The sequence below is a fragment of the Octodon degus genome, unplaced genomic scaffold, assembly GCF_000260255.1.
Source record: "Octodon degus isolate 3935 unplaced genomic scaffold, OctDeg1.0 scaffold00244, whole genome shotgun sequence".
Lineage (NCBI taxonomy): Eukaryota > Metazoa > Chordata > Mammalia > Rodentia > Octodontidae > Octodon > Octodon degus.
The window spans coordinates 974,348-990,553 of NW_004524820.1; the positions used below are offsets into that span (position 1 = coordinate 974,348).

The 16,206-nt window shown below is 35.1% G+C and overlaps 1 protein-coding gene across 2 annotated transcripts in view; it reads left to right on the plus strand.

Annotated features, from left to right (window-relative positions):
• Positions 1-10,638, plus strand: part of Ccnc (cyclin C) — a 27,023-nt gene extending 16,385 nt beyond the window's left edge. Inside the window, exons 5-12 of one of the 2 annotated variants that reach the window (XM_004645922.3) lie at positions 286-337; positions 3,167-3,222; positions 4,307-4,342; positions 5,005-5,096; positions 6,042-6,109; positions 7,874-7,953; positions 8,950-9,068; positions 9,811-10,411. In XM_004645922.3, coding sequence (XP_004645979.1) covers positions 286-337; positions 3,167-3,222; positions 4,307-4,342; positions 5,005-5,096; positions 6,042-6,109; positions 7,874-7,953; positions 8,950-9,068; positions 9,811-9,862 — 555 coding nt within the window. In that variant the 3' untranslated portion in view covers positions 9,863-10,411. The other variant, XM_004645919.3, reaches the window with a different exon arrangement.
• The last annotated feature ends 5,568 nt before the right edge of the window (positions 10,639-16,206 follow it).

Sequence of the window (16,206 nt, forward strand, 5' to 3'; positions counted from 1 at the left end):
CTGGCATAGTTGCTTTAGGGCTTTTGGGAACCTTTTAAAATTAAATTATAAAATTATTAAAATTATCAATAAATTACAAATTATATTGTTAAAAGTTCATCTTAAATTGTGATAGTTTTAAGGAAAAGTAATGCACTTAGAAAAATACTTCATACCTCAAGTAGGTAGAAACTGAACAGATTATAAATATAGGGGAAACGCCTTGTTTGGAACAAACCAAATATCATTGGGTTAACAAATTCTGAGTTAATGCATACCTCATCTCATCTACTTTTTTGTACATAGGAATTTGGAGTAGTCTCCAATGCAAGATTGACTGCTGCTGCTACTTCTGTATGTAAGTGCAAAAAGTATATCTTGCTTTCTAAAGAAAATCCCATAATATATTTATGTTTTTTAGTTTATGAGATGTCAGATTGGTTGTGGTTATTTACAGCTCTCTAGGATACCTGTATGACTAGCATATTTGGCAAAACATAAAATTAAAAGATGTAACCACTTAAAATATTATCTTTAAGACATTTTTAATGTTGGGTTTTGTTTTGTTTTCTTTTGCGGAACCGGGGATTGAACTCAGGCCCTTGTGCTTGCCAAGCAAGTACTTATTCTACTGAGCCATCTCCCCGGCAAGACATTATTTTTAATGTTCAAAAGAATAATAGCTGTCCAAAATGATCACCTCAGTGGCTTTTATTTTATAAAGAAAAATTTCATTTCCTAATTTTGTTGTTTTTATTGTTTCCTAATAACCAGTTATTATTTCATTCTTATGGATTAACTTATGTCTTTTGCAACTGTAATGTATGTCTTTGATAGGAGTTTTACATTTTCAAACCTCCAAAGTGAAGAGCATGGCATAGGAACAAAAATACTTTTTCTGTAGTCAGGCTAACTTTTAAGCCCTAGTTCTGTCTCAATAGCTGTGTTCTCTAGGTACTTTAGTTCTTTATCTGAAAATAGACAGTTTAGTTATCTGTGAATTGACATTAAAGAAAATAGCATTTTAAAATAACAGTCTGTATCTATACCTCTGATACTGACTTTATAATTTAAGTATACCACCCTTACAGATACAACAAAAAAAGATACTACCTAACAAAAAACAGATCAGACTTTTAAAGTTCTTTCTGTAATCTGTATAGGAGAGGTAGAAGATGACATTTTGTGTTTTAAGTTTGTGACCCATGCTGATTTTTGTATTTTGGAGTTATCCCCCTATTTGAGAGGTATATTCCAGTATTTTCCATGTCATATATTAATTGTTTGGTTTTTGTTTTTTTGTGGCCAGCCCAGCCTGCCCTGGGGGCAGGGCTGGCATGGCATGTAGTGCTGGGGATCGAACCACAGTCCCTGCACTTACCTAAGCTTGCCCAAGCAGGTGCTTTTAGACCACTGAGCTATCTCACTGGCCATATCTTTTTTTTTTTTTTTTTTTTAATAATTTTATTGAGAAACAAATAGCAATGAGACAGTTCCACAACCGATCAGTAGGACTGTTTCAATAATAAATACATTGCACATTGTTGTCTCGTCGTTATTCATTGTACAAGATGCAGGGGAGTGTGATAGATAAAGGCATACAGATTGTATAGATAAAGGCATACAGATTCCTGACATCTAGTCTTTTTCCTCCCCTGAAAACATGACATCCTTTCCACAAACACTATTAGAACAAATCTTCTTATTCATTGAATTAAGAGAATGTAGCTATATATCTGTCCTATTTTGAATATACAGATACAAAATGGTCATTCATTTGTACCCCCTTTTTTTGTTTAGTTTTGTCAGAGAAGGGTATTCCATTGTCATTTAAATATTGTAGGTGCGTGAATTCAGCAAAATATTCCAATATAGTCCAGTAGTCCATAATAGTAGTAGGTCATCCGCAGGACTGGTAATGTCAGAAGTTGTTGACCTGAGCGCTTTACAGCCCAGCATACCAACATAGCTTCACCCCTTATGCCTCATTTTTATACCTTTCTGCTGGATGGTTAAGACCAAGACAAAGCAAGACCTATATAACAAGAAATGTAACTTTTGTATCTGGTAAGGTCAGTCAAGTCCCCTCAGGATTTATCCTTAAGAAGAAAGATCTGTACTAACAGTGTTTGGACAGGATATCATGTCTGCATCTTATGCTATGAATGACTACTACAAAAACAACAATATGCAACTTATTAATTGTTGTAACTCTCCTACCATCCTGTTTTGAAGCTGTCACATTGCAATTTTTTTCTCAATAAAATAAAAAAAATTAAAAAGATTTATCCTGAAACCCTGTACCGCAGTTTGTAGATCCTTTGTCAGTGTCAGCCATGTGGATGAGTCATGGCCATTGCTTGACCAGTTTGCTCTCTGTGAAAGCCTGAGAGAATGTTGTCTCTCCATGTGACTCACCTTAGGCACGATCACTTTCCTCTGTGGCTCCATAATCTCCTTGATCAGAAAATTTGGGACACAACTAAATTACACAACCTTATAGTATATGTTCTCCTGTGTCCTGAGTCTTCACTGACCTTGAAAGACTAGGGTCTCACTGGCCATATCTTAATTGTTAATCCATGCCATTTTAAGGAGATGGAAGACTGGTCATTAACATTGGGTTTTCATTTGTATTTTATTACATCTTTTGGATATAATGGATATAAAAGTTCAGAAAGGATAGATTAACTTTAAAAATTGTTACATCTTAAAGATAACCACTAAGAGAAATATATTATCTTTTCATCCTATAAATGCTATACAAATATATAACATTTGTAAATACTTAGAAGACCCCCCCCACAACACAAAAAAAAAAAACACACACACACAGGGAGATTTTTTTTTCAAGCCTTTAATTGTTTTAAGCAGAATTCTTTATGAATGTTTCTCATTGTATAGATAAAGGCATACAGATTCCTGACATCTAGTCTTTTTCCTCCCCTGAAAACAAAAATCTAGATCTATAAGCATTTTCAAGGGTATCTATTGAAAATGATTTAGCCTTACCCTGTAATATTCTACACTAGTGGTGGTGAACCTTATAGAACTTTCAGTGATAAAAATAGCCTACTGCAGCATGCATGTCATGAGTTCGCTACCACTGTTCTATACTGTGTTAAAGGAATTTTGGTTTAATTCACTTTTATATTTTTCTACTTTATATTGTTGTTGTTTTCTGCAGTAAAAACTAGATTTTCATATGCCTTCCCGAAGGAATTTCCTTATAGGATGAATCATGTAAGTATATTGTATAAAGTATTTGTCAAAACTATATATAAAAAATAATAAAAGATAAGAAAATAACAATATATAAATTAGCTGAATTTTACACTAGAATAAACTTAATATTTCTAGAAATAGCTTTATTTTTATTTTTTGAAATTAGTTTTAAATACCACAAGAATATAATACTCATATTCATTTAGATATTCATATTACTTATATTTGTAGATGTTAATTTTCATTAATTTATGTTGCTAACACTAAGTAACTTTTATTTCTTAAAAATACTTTGTAGTAGCAACTATCAACCATAGCAGCCCATTAAATCACCTTGAGGACTTTTTCATTGAGACCTCTCCATACAAACTATATCAGGGTTTTCAGGTTGGGACTCTGGCATTAGTATTTTCTAAAAGCTCCCAGGTAATGGTGGATGTAACTCACTGGTAGCGCTCTTTCCTTGCACATGCAAGGGCCTGTGTTTGGCCCTTAATACTGGGGGGGATAAGTAAAAATAAGGCTGGGCATAGTGGCACACAGCTGTACTTTCTCCTAGCTACCCAGGAGACTGAAGTTTGAGCCTAGCATGGGAAATTTAGTGAGATCTTGTCTGAAAAATAGAAATAAAAGGATCAAAGGTGGTAGTAGTGAAGGCCTCTGGGTTTAATCCCTAGTAGCACAGTAATAAATATCTGAAGTTATTACAGAACTTTTTAAATAACAAGTCATGAAAATGCTGAGCATTGTTAATTTATTCTTGTTTTAAAATTCTTTACCAAATGTATTGTTACTGGGATAGGGATGTAATTCAGTCATAGGGTGTGGGCTTAGCATGTATAAGACCTTGGCTTTAATCCCAAGCAAGATCACTCCCAAAAATAACTGTGTATGAGGGGTTTGTTTTTCTTTTAAGAATTTAAATGCTTTAAAACCATAATTTTATGAATTATATAATAGTAAAAGTGAATTTGTTGTCTTTGTCATAAGTGACTTTTCTTGATTTAAATTTTTTTAGTAAATCTGTTCGATGAATTGCTTTCTATAAGTTATATTACTGAGGAGAGTCATGTAATTGACACTGATAATATTTTTTTAACAGATACTAGAATGTGAATTCTATCTTTTAGAATTAATGGTAAGTGTGTTTTTTTCTTGTGACACAATAAAATAAATTTAATGAATTCAGAAATTAATGAAATAAATTCTAGGAAAGTACACTTAAAAACTAAGTGGTGTGTCATGTGATGGTGAAATCAAAATGACCTAGTAACATCATCACCAATCTCCTCTTTGAAGCCTGTAGAATAATTGGTGTAATCTACTCAGGATGGAAAAACTTTTCTGTTCTATAGTAACTATAATGTAGGATTATAAGCAAACAAGTCAGGACATTAGGCCACTGCAAATAATATACACAGTTTGTGTATGTGTGTGGTACTATTTAAAGGTAGATTGTCTTTGGTGGAATTCTGTTCCTCCAGTTGGGAATTACGGATTTATAGGCTAATAAGAGGTTTCAGTGTGTTGCAGATGTGACACTTTGAGTCTCTAAGGGAATGAATGGATGCTGACTGACTGCCAACCGATTTACCAAGGTATATTTCAGAGAGAGCCCTGCTTTCTCTATTACAGTAGAGTTAGGGCTGCCATAGGGTTTAAGAGACTAGAAAGGAAGCAAGCATGAGTTAGAGAAATTCATTTGGAAATACACGATGACAAATCAGTTGGGTAATGATATCTTTTTTGTGTTGTAATAAATCTGTTTTTATACATACACATTTTTTAAACTGTTTCTAGGATTGTTGCTTGATAGTGTATCATCCTTATAGACCTTTGCTCCAGTATGTGCAGGACATGGGCCAAGAAGACATGTTGCTTCCCCTTGCATGGTAATTAGAACAGAAGTTATTAATAGTGTGACACATTAATCAGACAGGGAGGCTGACTACTAAATGTGAAGTTCAGTATTTTAAAGTTACTAAACTAGTGCCCCAAGATACTTTATGCTGAGCAAAATAGCTATCTGTTGAATTTTAACACTACAGTAGTATAAATGCTCAAAAAATAAACATTGTGTGTATCTTTCTGCTAAATACACCTTTTAAAATTTGATTTGTATGAGTAAGACTACATAAAAATTAGAGCTGATTTGTCTTTGAGAGAACAGCGTATCTTTATAGTATTCCCCATACATATAAATTTTTATACTTTCAGAAATTTGATTTTCAGGGGCTTGCGGGTTAGCTCAGTTGTTTAAAGCACCTGCTTGGGCAAACTCAGCCAGGCGCTGGGGACTGCAGTTCGATTCCCACCTCCACAGGCTGCATTGGATCTGCCCTTAAGGCAGCCTGAGCCAGCCAAAAAAAAAAAAATTTTTTTATTTTCAAAGTTTTAAAAAATTATAAGCCGGGTATAGTGGCACATGCCTTTAATCCCAGCACTCAGGACTAGGCAGGAGGATGGCCATGAGCTTAAGACCACCCTGAGCTACATAATGAGTTCAAGACCAGCCTGAGTTACTAGTAAGACTCTGACTCAAAAAAACACAAAATTACACATGTATTTATTTTGTATTGTAATTATGAAGTTTCAGAACTTCAAATATGTTTTATTTATTAATATATAAAATTCTGTTCAGTAATGTGTATTTATCTGTTGTCACATTTGTGTATCCATCCTTTTGCCTTGATGTTTTTGTCTTTGTAGCTGTGCTCAGTAATGGAAAAGGGGGAAAAAGTGTACAAAGATGGGGAATGTGGACCTTTCTGGGAGGAAATGTACAGTCAGATAAAGTAGTTCTACTTTCAGTAATAATATGATTTGCATTCCTATAGGAGGATAGTGAATGATACCTACAGAACGGATCTGTGCCTACTGTATCCTCCTTTCATGATAGCTTTAGGTATGTAAGTATGGTGTGCCTTTATTTAAATTTTTATAAACCTATGTAAGTCATTATAAATTTCATTTTATTTTTACTTTGTTTTTATGTTCTATGATGTAATAAACTAATCCTTGCATGTGAACTTTCCATAATATATACCACAACTGTCATAAATCAGGATTATTGCACTACTCCACCCTCTTCCATTTTTAGTCTTTTAAATAATTTTAATTTGTCTCACTGTGCATGTTGGCACACAACTGCAATCCCAGCACACCTGTAATCCCAGCATTCGAAAGGTTGAGGCAAGAGATTCATTTTGAGTTCAAGACCAGCCTGGGCTACAAAGTGAGCTCAAGGTCATCCTGAACTGCATAGCAAGACCCTGTCTCGAAAAGGCTAAGTAATAATAATTTTAATCAGTCTAAATAGAACATTTTTGTTTGCTTATGGACAGAAGCTCAAAATTAAGCCTACTAATGTTATATTAGCATATAACTGGGCCTGGTTTTCAATTCCTAAACCTAGCTAAGTACTCAGGGATTGAGTGAAATAGTACCTTTGATTCTGTCTTGCTAGAAAAAGTTATCAGCCATTTCACAGTCTAGGGAAGGCAGAGCAGTAGAGTCTTCAGAGTCATGTGGTCTTAGGTTTAAACTGATTCCTCTACAGTTTTAAGAAGATTATTTAACCTCCCTGAGTTTGTTTCCTTTGTGGATATTAATAACTTCAAATGGAGTCATTTCAAGAGTTAAATGAAAGGCTGGCTAGGTAGCTCAGTAGACTAAAGTGCCTGCTTAGGTAGTTGCAGAGACTGGGATTGAATCTCCAGTGTGCCATTCCCATGCTGGCTAAAACAGCTAATGAGACTGGGCATGATGGCATGCCTGTAATCCCAGCACTTGGGAGGCTGAAAATAGGAGGATCAGCATGAGGCTGATCTGTGTAGTGAGATCCTGTAGACCCTGTAATTAAAAAAAAAAAAGTTAAATGAGATAGCCTATAGAGTACTAAATAGCACCTGCTGTATCCCAGGCATTATAAGGTTCTGTGGCTTTTGCTGCTTCCATGTTCATGACTCAATCCCTTTAGCTTTTCCTATTCTTTCACTAGTCTAAATTTGTTTTTATTGCTTTTCTTTTTTATTTATTCCTTAAATGTTGGTATGTGTTAGCCTTCTTACATCAGGTATGACAAGTAGGTATTACTTATACTTCTGTAGCACTGGCAGATCTTACAAAGTACTGCATATGGAGAGACTCTGAATTAGTGTCTAGGGTCAGTGCTGGGATCCGATAGGCAGGAAAGAGGGGAAACATGTGCTTTGGCTTTGCCATCCCTGTAGCCCTTATTCTTTCTGGTTAGTCTCTCTGCAGCCTCTGCCTTCTCTTATAGGCCAAAACATTTCAATCTATTTAGCCAAGGTCTTGTTCCTAGCATGAATAGCACTACTGTCCATGACTCAGTGCACAGCAAAGGAACACTTGTCAAGAACCTTAATGTGGTCCTGTAATGTTTTTCTCCTTTTTTTTTTTTTTTTTTTGTTTTTGGTGGAACCAGGGATTGAACTCAGGCCGTTGTGCTTGCCAAGCAAGCACTTATTCTACTGAACCTGAGCCATCTCCCCGGCCCTCTACCTATTTCAGATTAATGAGATGGTCAATAGTAATCCCTCAGTGTAGCTATATAATGTTTAAAGTACTATTAGAAAATGTACATGAAATCTGTGAAAATATTTGCTTCTAAGACCTTTTTTGCAGTTATCACTCATTTTCTTTGCAGCTTCTCTACATGTAGCCTCTGTGGTACAGCAGAAAGATGCCAGGCAGTGGTTTGCAGAGCTTTCTGTGGATATGGAGAAGGTATTCTTTAAACTATTTTAACTTAAACATTTAAAAATTAATGTCATTTTTTATGTCATGAGCCTAAAATCATAAGTGTCCATCAGACTAAGATTATTGGTAAAAAATAAGCACGTGTCTGGTGAGAAGATGTTGATTAGTTCATTTTGGCTTAGAGTTAAATAGAATGGTAAACTTTTGATTTGATCGATTGCAAAGTAATCTTGAACTTCCAGGATTATCTTAAAAGCTTCCTAGTGACTGTTAAATACTATTGTGAATTTGTGTAACATCATCAGTCTGTGGCAAAATGATGTTTTCTGCTCACATTTTGAAAATAATAAAATTAATCCAAGACAAGGTCTACTCAGATCAGGAAGAAAGGACTAATTTGGAAACTGGGTTGACAGATTGCAGCTGCCACTTCATCCTAAGTTATATGTACAGTAATTAAAAGAGAAAGCAGTGTCTTAACATGCACTACCTTCCTTTAAATTATTTATGTTTTAATTTTTAAGACAGGGTCTCACTATGTAGTTCAGACTAGCCTTGAATTCACTGTGTAGCTCAGGCTGGCCTGGAACTAAAAGCAGTCCTCCTGCTTCAGCCTCTTAAGGGTTGGGATTAGAGCTTTTCCATGCCCAGCTTTTCCTTATTTTTGAAACAACTAGTATTAGAGAAATGTGCTCTATTGTAGCAGATTCCTTCATGATTAGAATCAGTTTCTAGTACCTTACTATTTTATTTCATTTAAGATGTCAGGAATGAAAGGAAAACAGCCGATACTGGTAAAAATGGATAGGGCAGACATGTTGAAAGATATGATGCTCGGAGGAAAAGCCTAAGTGGCAGGACAGTAAAAATAGTGCTTTCAAATTTGTTGAAATTGAACCAGAGTACTAATGGACAGATTTTTTTACTGCTTTCTGAAGGATGTCTTGCATGTGATATTTGTTCTTCATGTAATAAATATTGCTGATTTTGCCACTGAAAATTTTTCAAATGTTTTTTTTCTAGATTTTGGAAATAATCAGGGTTATTTTAAAATTATATGAACAGTGGAAGAATTTCGATGAGAGAAAAGAGATGGCATCTATTCTTAGTAAGATGCCAAAACCAAAACCACCACCAAACAGGTACTTTGTAGACATTTAATTATTGATCTCATTTTATATATTGTATTCATTTCTGATCTTTCTTAGATTATTTTTCCGTTCTTAAAACTTCTACCAAAACTTCATAATTCTTGTTAATTTTTTAAATTTATGACTTCACAGATTGAAAATGTCTCATTTAAAAAGAAAAACACAATCTGATCATTTTGCTAACATATTGGAGGTCTATTACAGGTATCCCTCAACATATAGCTACATCCTGTACATAAACTCAAGTAGTTCTGTATCAATTTGTCTCTGTGCCTTCTTTTTTTATTCTTTCTCCCCTACTACTGGCTATTACTCTATTTTATAAATTTCAGTAGCAGTTTTCAAAAATTTTGGTGAGTGACACGATAAAGAATTTTGGCTTTGAATGACCCTGTGATCAACAACACAAAAAAAAACATTAATTTTTTTTTTTTTTTAGAGAAATGTGCTCTAAGAGATTTGTTGTTGTTTTAAATGGGATCTGTTTGTTTAATTCAGTGGTTCTGGGCCCTCGCTGTATATCAGATCATTTGGGGTAGGGAAAAAGGTGAGAAAGAAAATAAATGCTGCCCATCTTAATCATTTATCTAGAGAGATAATCATATACATTAACATGGATTTATATATTACTACTGATTAGGTTAATGTTAGAATTTGGAAAGGAATAGTACTTATACAAGGAGCTGTTTAAGGCAGCCATTCAAACAGCTACCTTTGGATGCATTTTTTGCAGAAATTCCATGAGTGATTCTCCACTAGTGGCAGGGCCTGAAGCTTCAAGATGATGGTGGAGAAGATAAGGCAATGATCCTATTGCCACATTTACTGGTATTTTCAGCTTTAGTTGTTATTTTAAATATTGAATATTTTACAAGAAATTACCATTTTTTTCTAACTTAAAAAGTTTGCTGTAATTACGTATAATTTTATGCCATTGTACAACTTTTTTTTAAAAAAAATCACCTTTGATTTTCTTAAATAGTAGAGGATTTTATATGTTTAATTTTATAGGAAACTTGTTCAGAAGAAGCTGTAATCTATGTTGAGTGATACCTGTAATAACAGTGATACCCCATACTCTAAATTTTTTCAGTGTATACGGACACTTAACTTTCAGACTGCTTGTTATGTGTGAAGATACAAAGTTACATATGAATAAAAACATAAAAACAAATGTTAGTCTTCTGGATTTTAATTCTTCCACATCAGTATCTATGATCTGGAATATTTTTGTTTTATAGAGTTATGCCGCAACATAGTGAACTTCAGAAATTAGTTAAGCTTATCTGTGTGCTAGAAATGTGTCTTTTAATTAGTATAAAATCTCTTTCTTCCCCATTTGAACAGTGAAGGAGAGCAGGGTCCAAATGGAAGTCAGAACTCTAGCTACAGCCAATCTTAAAACATTCCGAAGAATTTCATAGTGGACCTCTTGGATATAACCCATTGGACAGATTTCAGTAATGTCTTCAGTGGAACACAAATGAAAATGAATAGCTTGTTTCTGTCAAGCAAAATTGGGAAGTGATTTTATTTTTGAAAAACAGGTTTTTCTTTACTTAATTTTAGTACATGATTGATTAAAATCGCTTCATTATAAAAGGTTAGAAAGGTTCCAAAGGAACCTACAGACATACATAGGCACTTGAAAGTTAATAGCTCTTGTGTAGTATATTATTAATTTGGATAATAGAACTTGTAGCTTTTTAGTGAGGAAACAAAACATTTGTTTAAAATTCTCTTTGGTCATTGAGGGACCAGAAAAGGACCTAAAGAGTCAACATATGAGGTTTTAATCTCTTTAAAACTATTTAATGTATCAGACCTTACAAAATCCTCAAAATAATCAGGGAATTTAATCAAGTACCTATTATTTTTACAATGTATTTTATTGAGTAGTTTTGTTATCTTGCCATGGAAAAACTAGCCCAATCTAGCAGAAGAGTGCAATATGTATAGCATAGTTTTGACATTTTCAAAGTTATATGAATTCCATAACAATTTTGAAGTGCTGGGCAAATTTTAAAAAGTTCACGTCAAAGTATTTACAATTAACAATTAAACAGGCTTTTTCAAAGTTTAATTGGTTAAAACACCATAATTAAAATTTGGTAAAATTTTTGTGTTAATTTTTAATCTGCTATGAAAAGTTTTTTAAATAAAATCAGTATGCCCTAGTTTAATTTTATGTGTTAGTGCAGACATGCAGATTCACAAGGGTGTCCTGAGCCAGGAACACAGTTAGGTTGCAGGCAAGTGTGATCTTGGTATTCTTAATTCTCATGAGTGTAGGATTTCAGGTTAAGTGTTTTGTCAGTGAGACTGTGCTGTCTGTGAAACATAATAAATTAATCATTTTCTTCATACTTGAAGGAGAATGATAAATCTGGAGTCATAGGATATTAATGTACAATTTAAAATTTAAAAATTTTATAGCTTAATTGTGAACAATGGAATAGTCAATGTTGACTTCCTAAAATAAAACAAAAATAAAAGTAAATTCTCCAGCCATGATGACTAGTGTCTTGAATTCATTGTCTTGAATTTGTCACATGTTGTTTTCTGAGAATCTTTTTTTTGGATATGTATTTAAAGCTCCGTTTTCTCATGGCAAGTGTCAGATGAGCTGGAAAGAGTAACTACAGGAGAAAATACTCTTCTCTGATCTGAAGGAGTTAATGTGGCCGTGGGTGGGATGGGCCGAGTAATGATCACAATTAACTATAACTATAAACTTTTCCTTTGAATTTTCCTATATTCCTTTAAATTTTTATTTTTTAAATTAATACATACAACTCATGGTTTTATTTGCAGCTTACAGTAGGAAATCTAAAACAGCATACAAGAACAGATAAAACAATATAATGAACCTCTGTGTACCTGGCAACCAGATTCAGTAATTGCCAACTGATAGCCAGTTTCATTTTGTCTAAATGCCTTTCCACTGCTCAACTCAAATGTTACTTGGAAGCAAATCCCAGACTTCATATTATTTTATCCATAAATATTTCAGTGTGTACTCCTAAAAGATACTGGCTCTTCAAAAAAAAAAAAAAAATCTATTGTGCCTAAAATAAATTAATAAACAGTTTCCTAAATAGCAGAAATTAAGTTCAAGTTTTCAATTATCTTATAAATATCATAATTGTTAACTAGTTTCTTGTTGAGATTTAATTAAGTACTATACATTGTTCTTCCTTTATAAATCTCATTTATGTTTTCTTGTAAAGTCATGCATCTTCCATTTCATTTTTAAAATTTTCCTTTTTATGGGGCCGGGGAGATGGCTCAGTAGGATAAGCGCTTGACTGGCAAACGCAAGGATCTGAGTTCAATCCCCGGTTCCACAAAAAAAAAAAAAAAAAAAAAAATTTCCTTTTTGGATTACTTGTCTACTAGGAGTTTACTGTAACCTGAATTTTGCTGATTGTATTCTTTTTTTTTTTTTTTTTGGTAGTGCGGGGGTGGGGGGTACTGGGGAACGAACTCAGGACCTTGTGCTTGCCAGGCAGGTGCTTATGCCACTGAGCTATATCCTCAGCCCTCTAATTGTATTCTTGACATGCCATTTAACATCGTGTTCTTCTCTATTTTCTATAGATTTGTAAACTGAAGCTACAGCATTCATCTTTAGAGTGTTTTTGGGGGGGTTAATACACTATTGTGAATTTTTGTCTCTTTCTGTAATTTATCATCCATTTCTAATTGCTTTTGTTTTGTTTGACACAAGGTCTCATTTTGTAGTTCAGCTACATAGAACTCACCCTGTCGTCCAGGCTGCCCTCAAACTTTTGTCAATCCTGCTTCACACTCTGACATGCTGATTACAGGCAGGTGCCACCACACCTTGTTGATCATGTATATTGGTTTTTTTTCCCCCTGGAACGGGGGATTGAACTCAGGCCCTTGCACTTAGCCAGGCAAGCACTTATTCTACTGAGCTATCTCCCCAGCCCCTGGGGCTATATTGTTCAAAATTAAATATTACCATAGACTGTGTTGTCCAGTATGGTAGCTACTCATCATTTATGACTTTTGAACATTTAAAATGTGGCCAGTTTTAATTGATATATGCTCAAAATATAAAAATACTGTACACATTGGATTCTAAGTAGTAGTATAAAACAAAATGTAAAATCTCAATTTGTTTATAATGATATGTTTTAAAATGATAGTATTTGGATATACAGAATGAAACAAAACATTGAGATTAAGTTTCCTATTTCGGTTTGTTTTGTTTTTTAATAGAAGACAATTTACAAACACAGGCTTGCCCTGCACAGCTCTGCTACATCATAAGGAAAATGTTAGCTCTCTGTCTCATCCTGCCTGCCTCTTACTCCCACTGTCAGTCTTCCTTTTTGACTGTTATTCCTGCACCACATTTGCATATAACAAGCTTTTAATTGCAGCATTTATTTGACCATGTATTGTGTGTGTAAGCCATTTCTTTTTTTATTTGTTGTTTTGGGGGGGCTTTTTGGTGGAACCAGGGATTAAACTCAGGCCCTTGCACTTGCCAGGGAAGCGCTTATTCCACTGAGCTGTCTCCCCAGCCCCTAAGCCATTTCTTAGAACTGTCACTGTAGAGATGAATCTCAGAAAAAATTAAGTAACAGCCAGAGATGAAAGGATAGATACAGAATTTAGATTATATTCTAATTCTTAAAACCTAGACATGTGAGTTAAAAAAAACTTTGCCATATTTTCTTCTCTGCACCCTCTAGAATTGTTTTTTTCATTTAAAAACAAATTATAACTATTATCTACCAACTTTCTACTATAGAAGGTAAAGGTTAGGTCTTCTTGCACATCTGTCTTCCCCTTTCCCAGTCTGGCCCTTCATGTAGGACTTCTGTCATTATGGTTTTTTTTTTTAATTCATATTCAATATATATGAGGAATACACAGAAAATATAGTACATATCTTCTGTGTACACTAATTTTCATTTAAAATTTTCTTTCTAGAATTAGTGTTTACCTTGGAATCAGTATTTAACTTTGATTTCGTCTTTGCTGAGACAAAATGTTTGACACAACTTAGGTTTATTTTGGCTCACAGTTTGTAAAGGTTTCAGTCTCTAGCAGACTGGCTCCACGGTCAGGCAGCCTGGCCCGCAGGAAGCAGAGAGAACAAGGAGAATGACCTGCCAGGCCGCACTCCCAGTGACCATCTCTGGCAGGCTGTACCTCCCAGCGTTATGCATGCTGTAGAGTAAACCTGGACTTGGGCTGACCCACTGAAGACTTCTGTGCTGCCACGATCCAGTCACCTCCGCTAAGCTCCAGCTGCGCGTGCATGAGGCTTTGGGGGAGATCTAGATACCAACTATAATGAATATCTTACGCGGATTTCTCTCTCGTCCTTTCCCTTTTTATCCTTGTTCCTCAAGCTTGTGGCACCAAAGAAGATTGGCAAAACTTTATTTTTCCATTAATAAATTGCTGTCCTTACAGATATTAAGCAGTATTTTTTACTTGGACACCAAGAAAAGCATTGACTTTTCCATCTGTTTTTAGTAATGTAAACTTTTTGTACATAAGCTGCTGGCTTGCCTACCTCTGTGTGGTATTCTGACAGCATATGTATACTAAGTAGTAAAAGGGTGCAGAATCCAAGAGGCCCCACTCAGATCTTAAGGCAGGTTAAAAAAGACAGGATGAATAAAGAAACCTGACACTGATTAATTCACAAATCTCCACTGGTAGCACTTTTTCCACGGCTGCTTCTATTTGATTATGAAAGTGATACAGAATACATTTGATATTTTGTGAAAATAATTTCACTTTCCTCAAGTATTTCTAAAACTTGATCTTATCACAGTAAAAACAATCTTTCAGGGCTGGAGAGATGGCTCAGTGGTCTAAAGCACCTACTTGGAACAAGCTTGGCAAAGCACAGGGACCGTGGTTCCATCCCCCAGCACCACATGCCAGCCACCCCCGCCCCCAGGTGGGCTGAGCTGGCCACACACACACACACACAATTAAGTCAAAAAATTTCCATGATTGGAGCAAAGTAGGCTTCAATTAAATGATAGATTACATCATGTTGTATTTTTACATTTTGAGGCCTGTGATACTACACAGTAGAGCTTTTAGTACATTCTGTTTTACAGGTGAGTGCAGTTTAAGAAATAATTTGGCCAGGCATGGTGGCACACACTTTTAATCCCAGCACTCAACAGGATAGGCAGCAGGATCTCTGAATTTGAGGCCAGCGTGGTCTAAAAAGTGAGTTCAAGACCAGCCGGAACTGCATACTCTGTCTTTTTTGAAAAGTAATAATAACTATTAAATTTTTACTTCAGAATAATTGGCCACTAAATTGTCTATAAAATTGATCTAATACAGAAAATGCATTAGTCTACTTTTTAACCCTTTGCTTCAAAAAGGTGGAAGTACAAAAATGGCTTCAAAAAGGTGGAAGTACAAAAATGTTTCAGGAATCTAAAAATAAGTTTAGATGAGGATAATAATGCCCACTGCTACCCCATGCATACAGTAGCTTGTTCACTCACCACACAGATACAGCATTAACTACTGTTAACGCTTGCATGCCCCTTTCTCATTCCCAAGCGGACACTCACCTAGAGACACTAATTCCAGACTTCAGTGCTCAAGGCAGATCCCAACTCCCGCTCTGCTGACCACTGCAGATGTGGTAAGCTTTCTTCCCTTTCTGGGCTTCTCACACTGCACCTCGTGATAACACACACACACACACACACACAGAGCCTCTTGCTGCCCACTGCATAGCCACAGCCACTTTAACTTTTTTTTTTAATAATTTTATTGAAAAAATAATTTATTGAGTAGCTGTCAGCATTTAACCCCCTCTGCATCAAACATCTTCCCTTTGCTGTGGACATCGCCTAGTTCTGCTCTCCTCACCCTTTGGGACAGAAAAAGACTTGGTCCTGCTCTGTGCCTTTAAAGCCAACACTAACCACGGAACCACGGACAGACGGGGGTCCCCTTGGTGATTCATCAGCTGTGGTGACAGCGGCCTTACTCATTTACCATGTAGCTGTATGGCCTCAGCACAGCTGAAGATACTTAGTACCACAGTTATCGTTCTCTGTTCTATTCCCATTCCTCACCCTTAGCCTGTTTTCTTTTTTTTTTT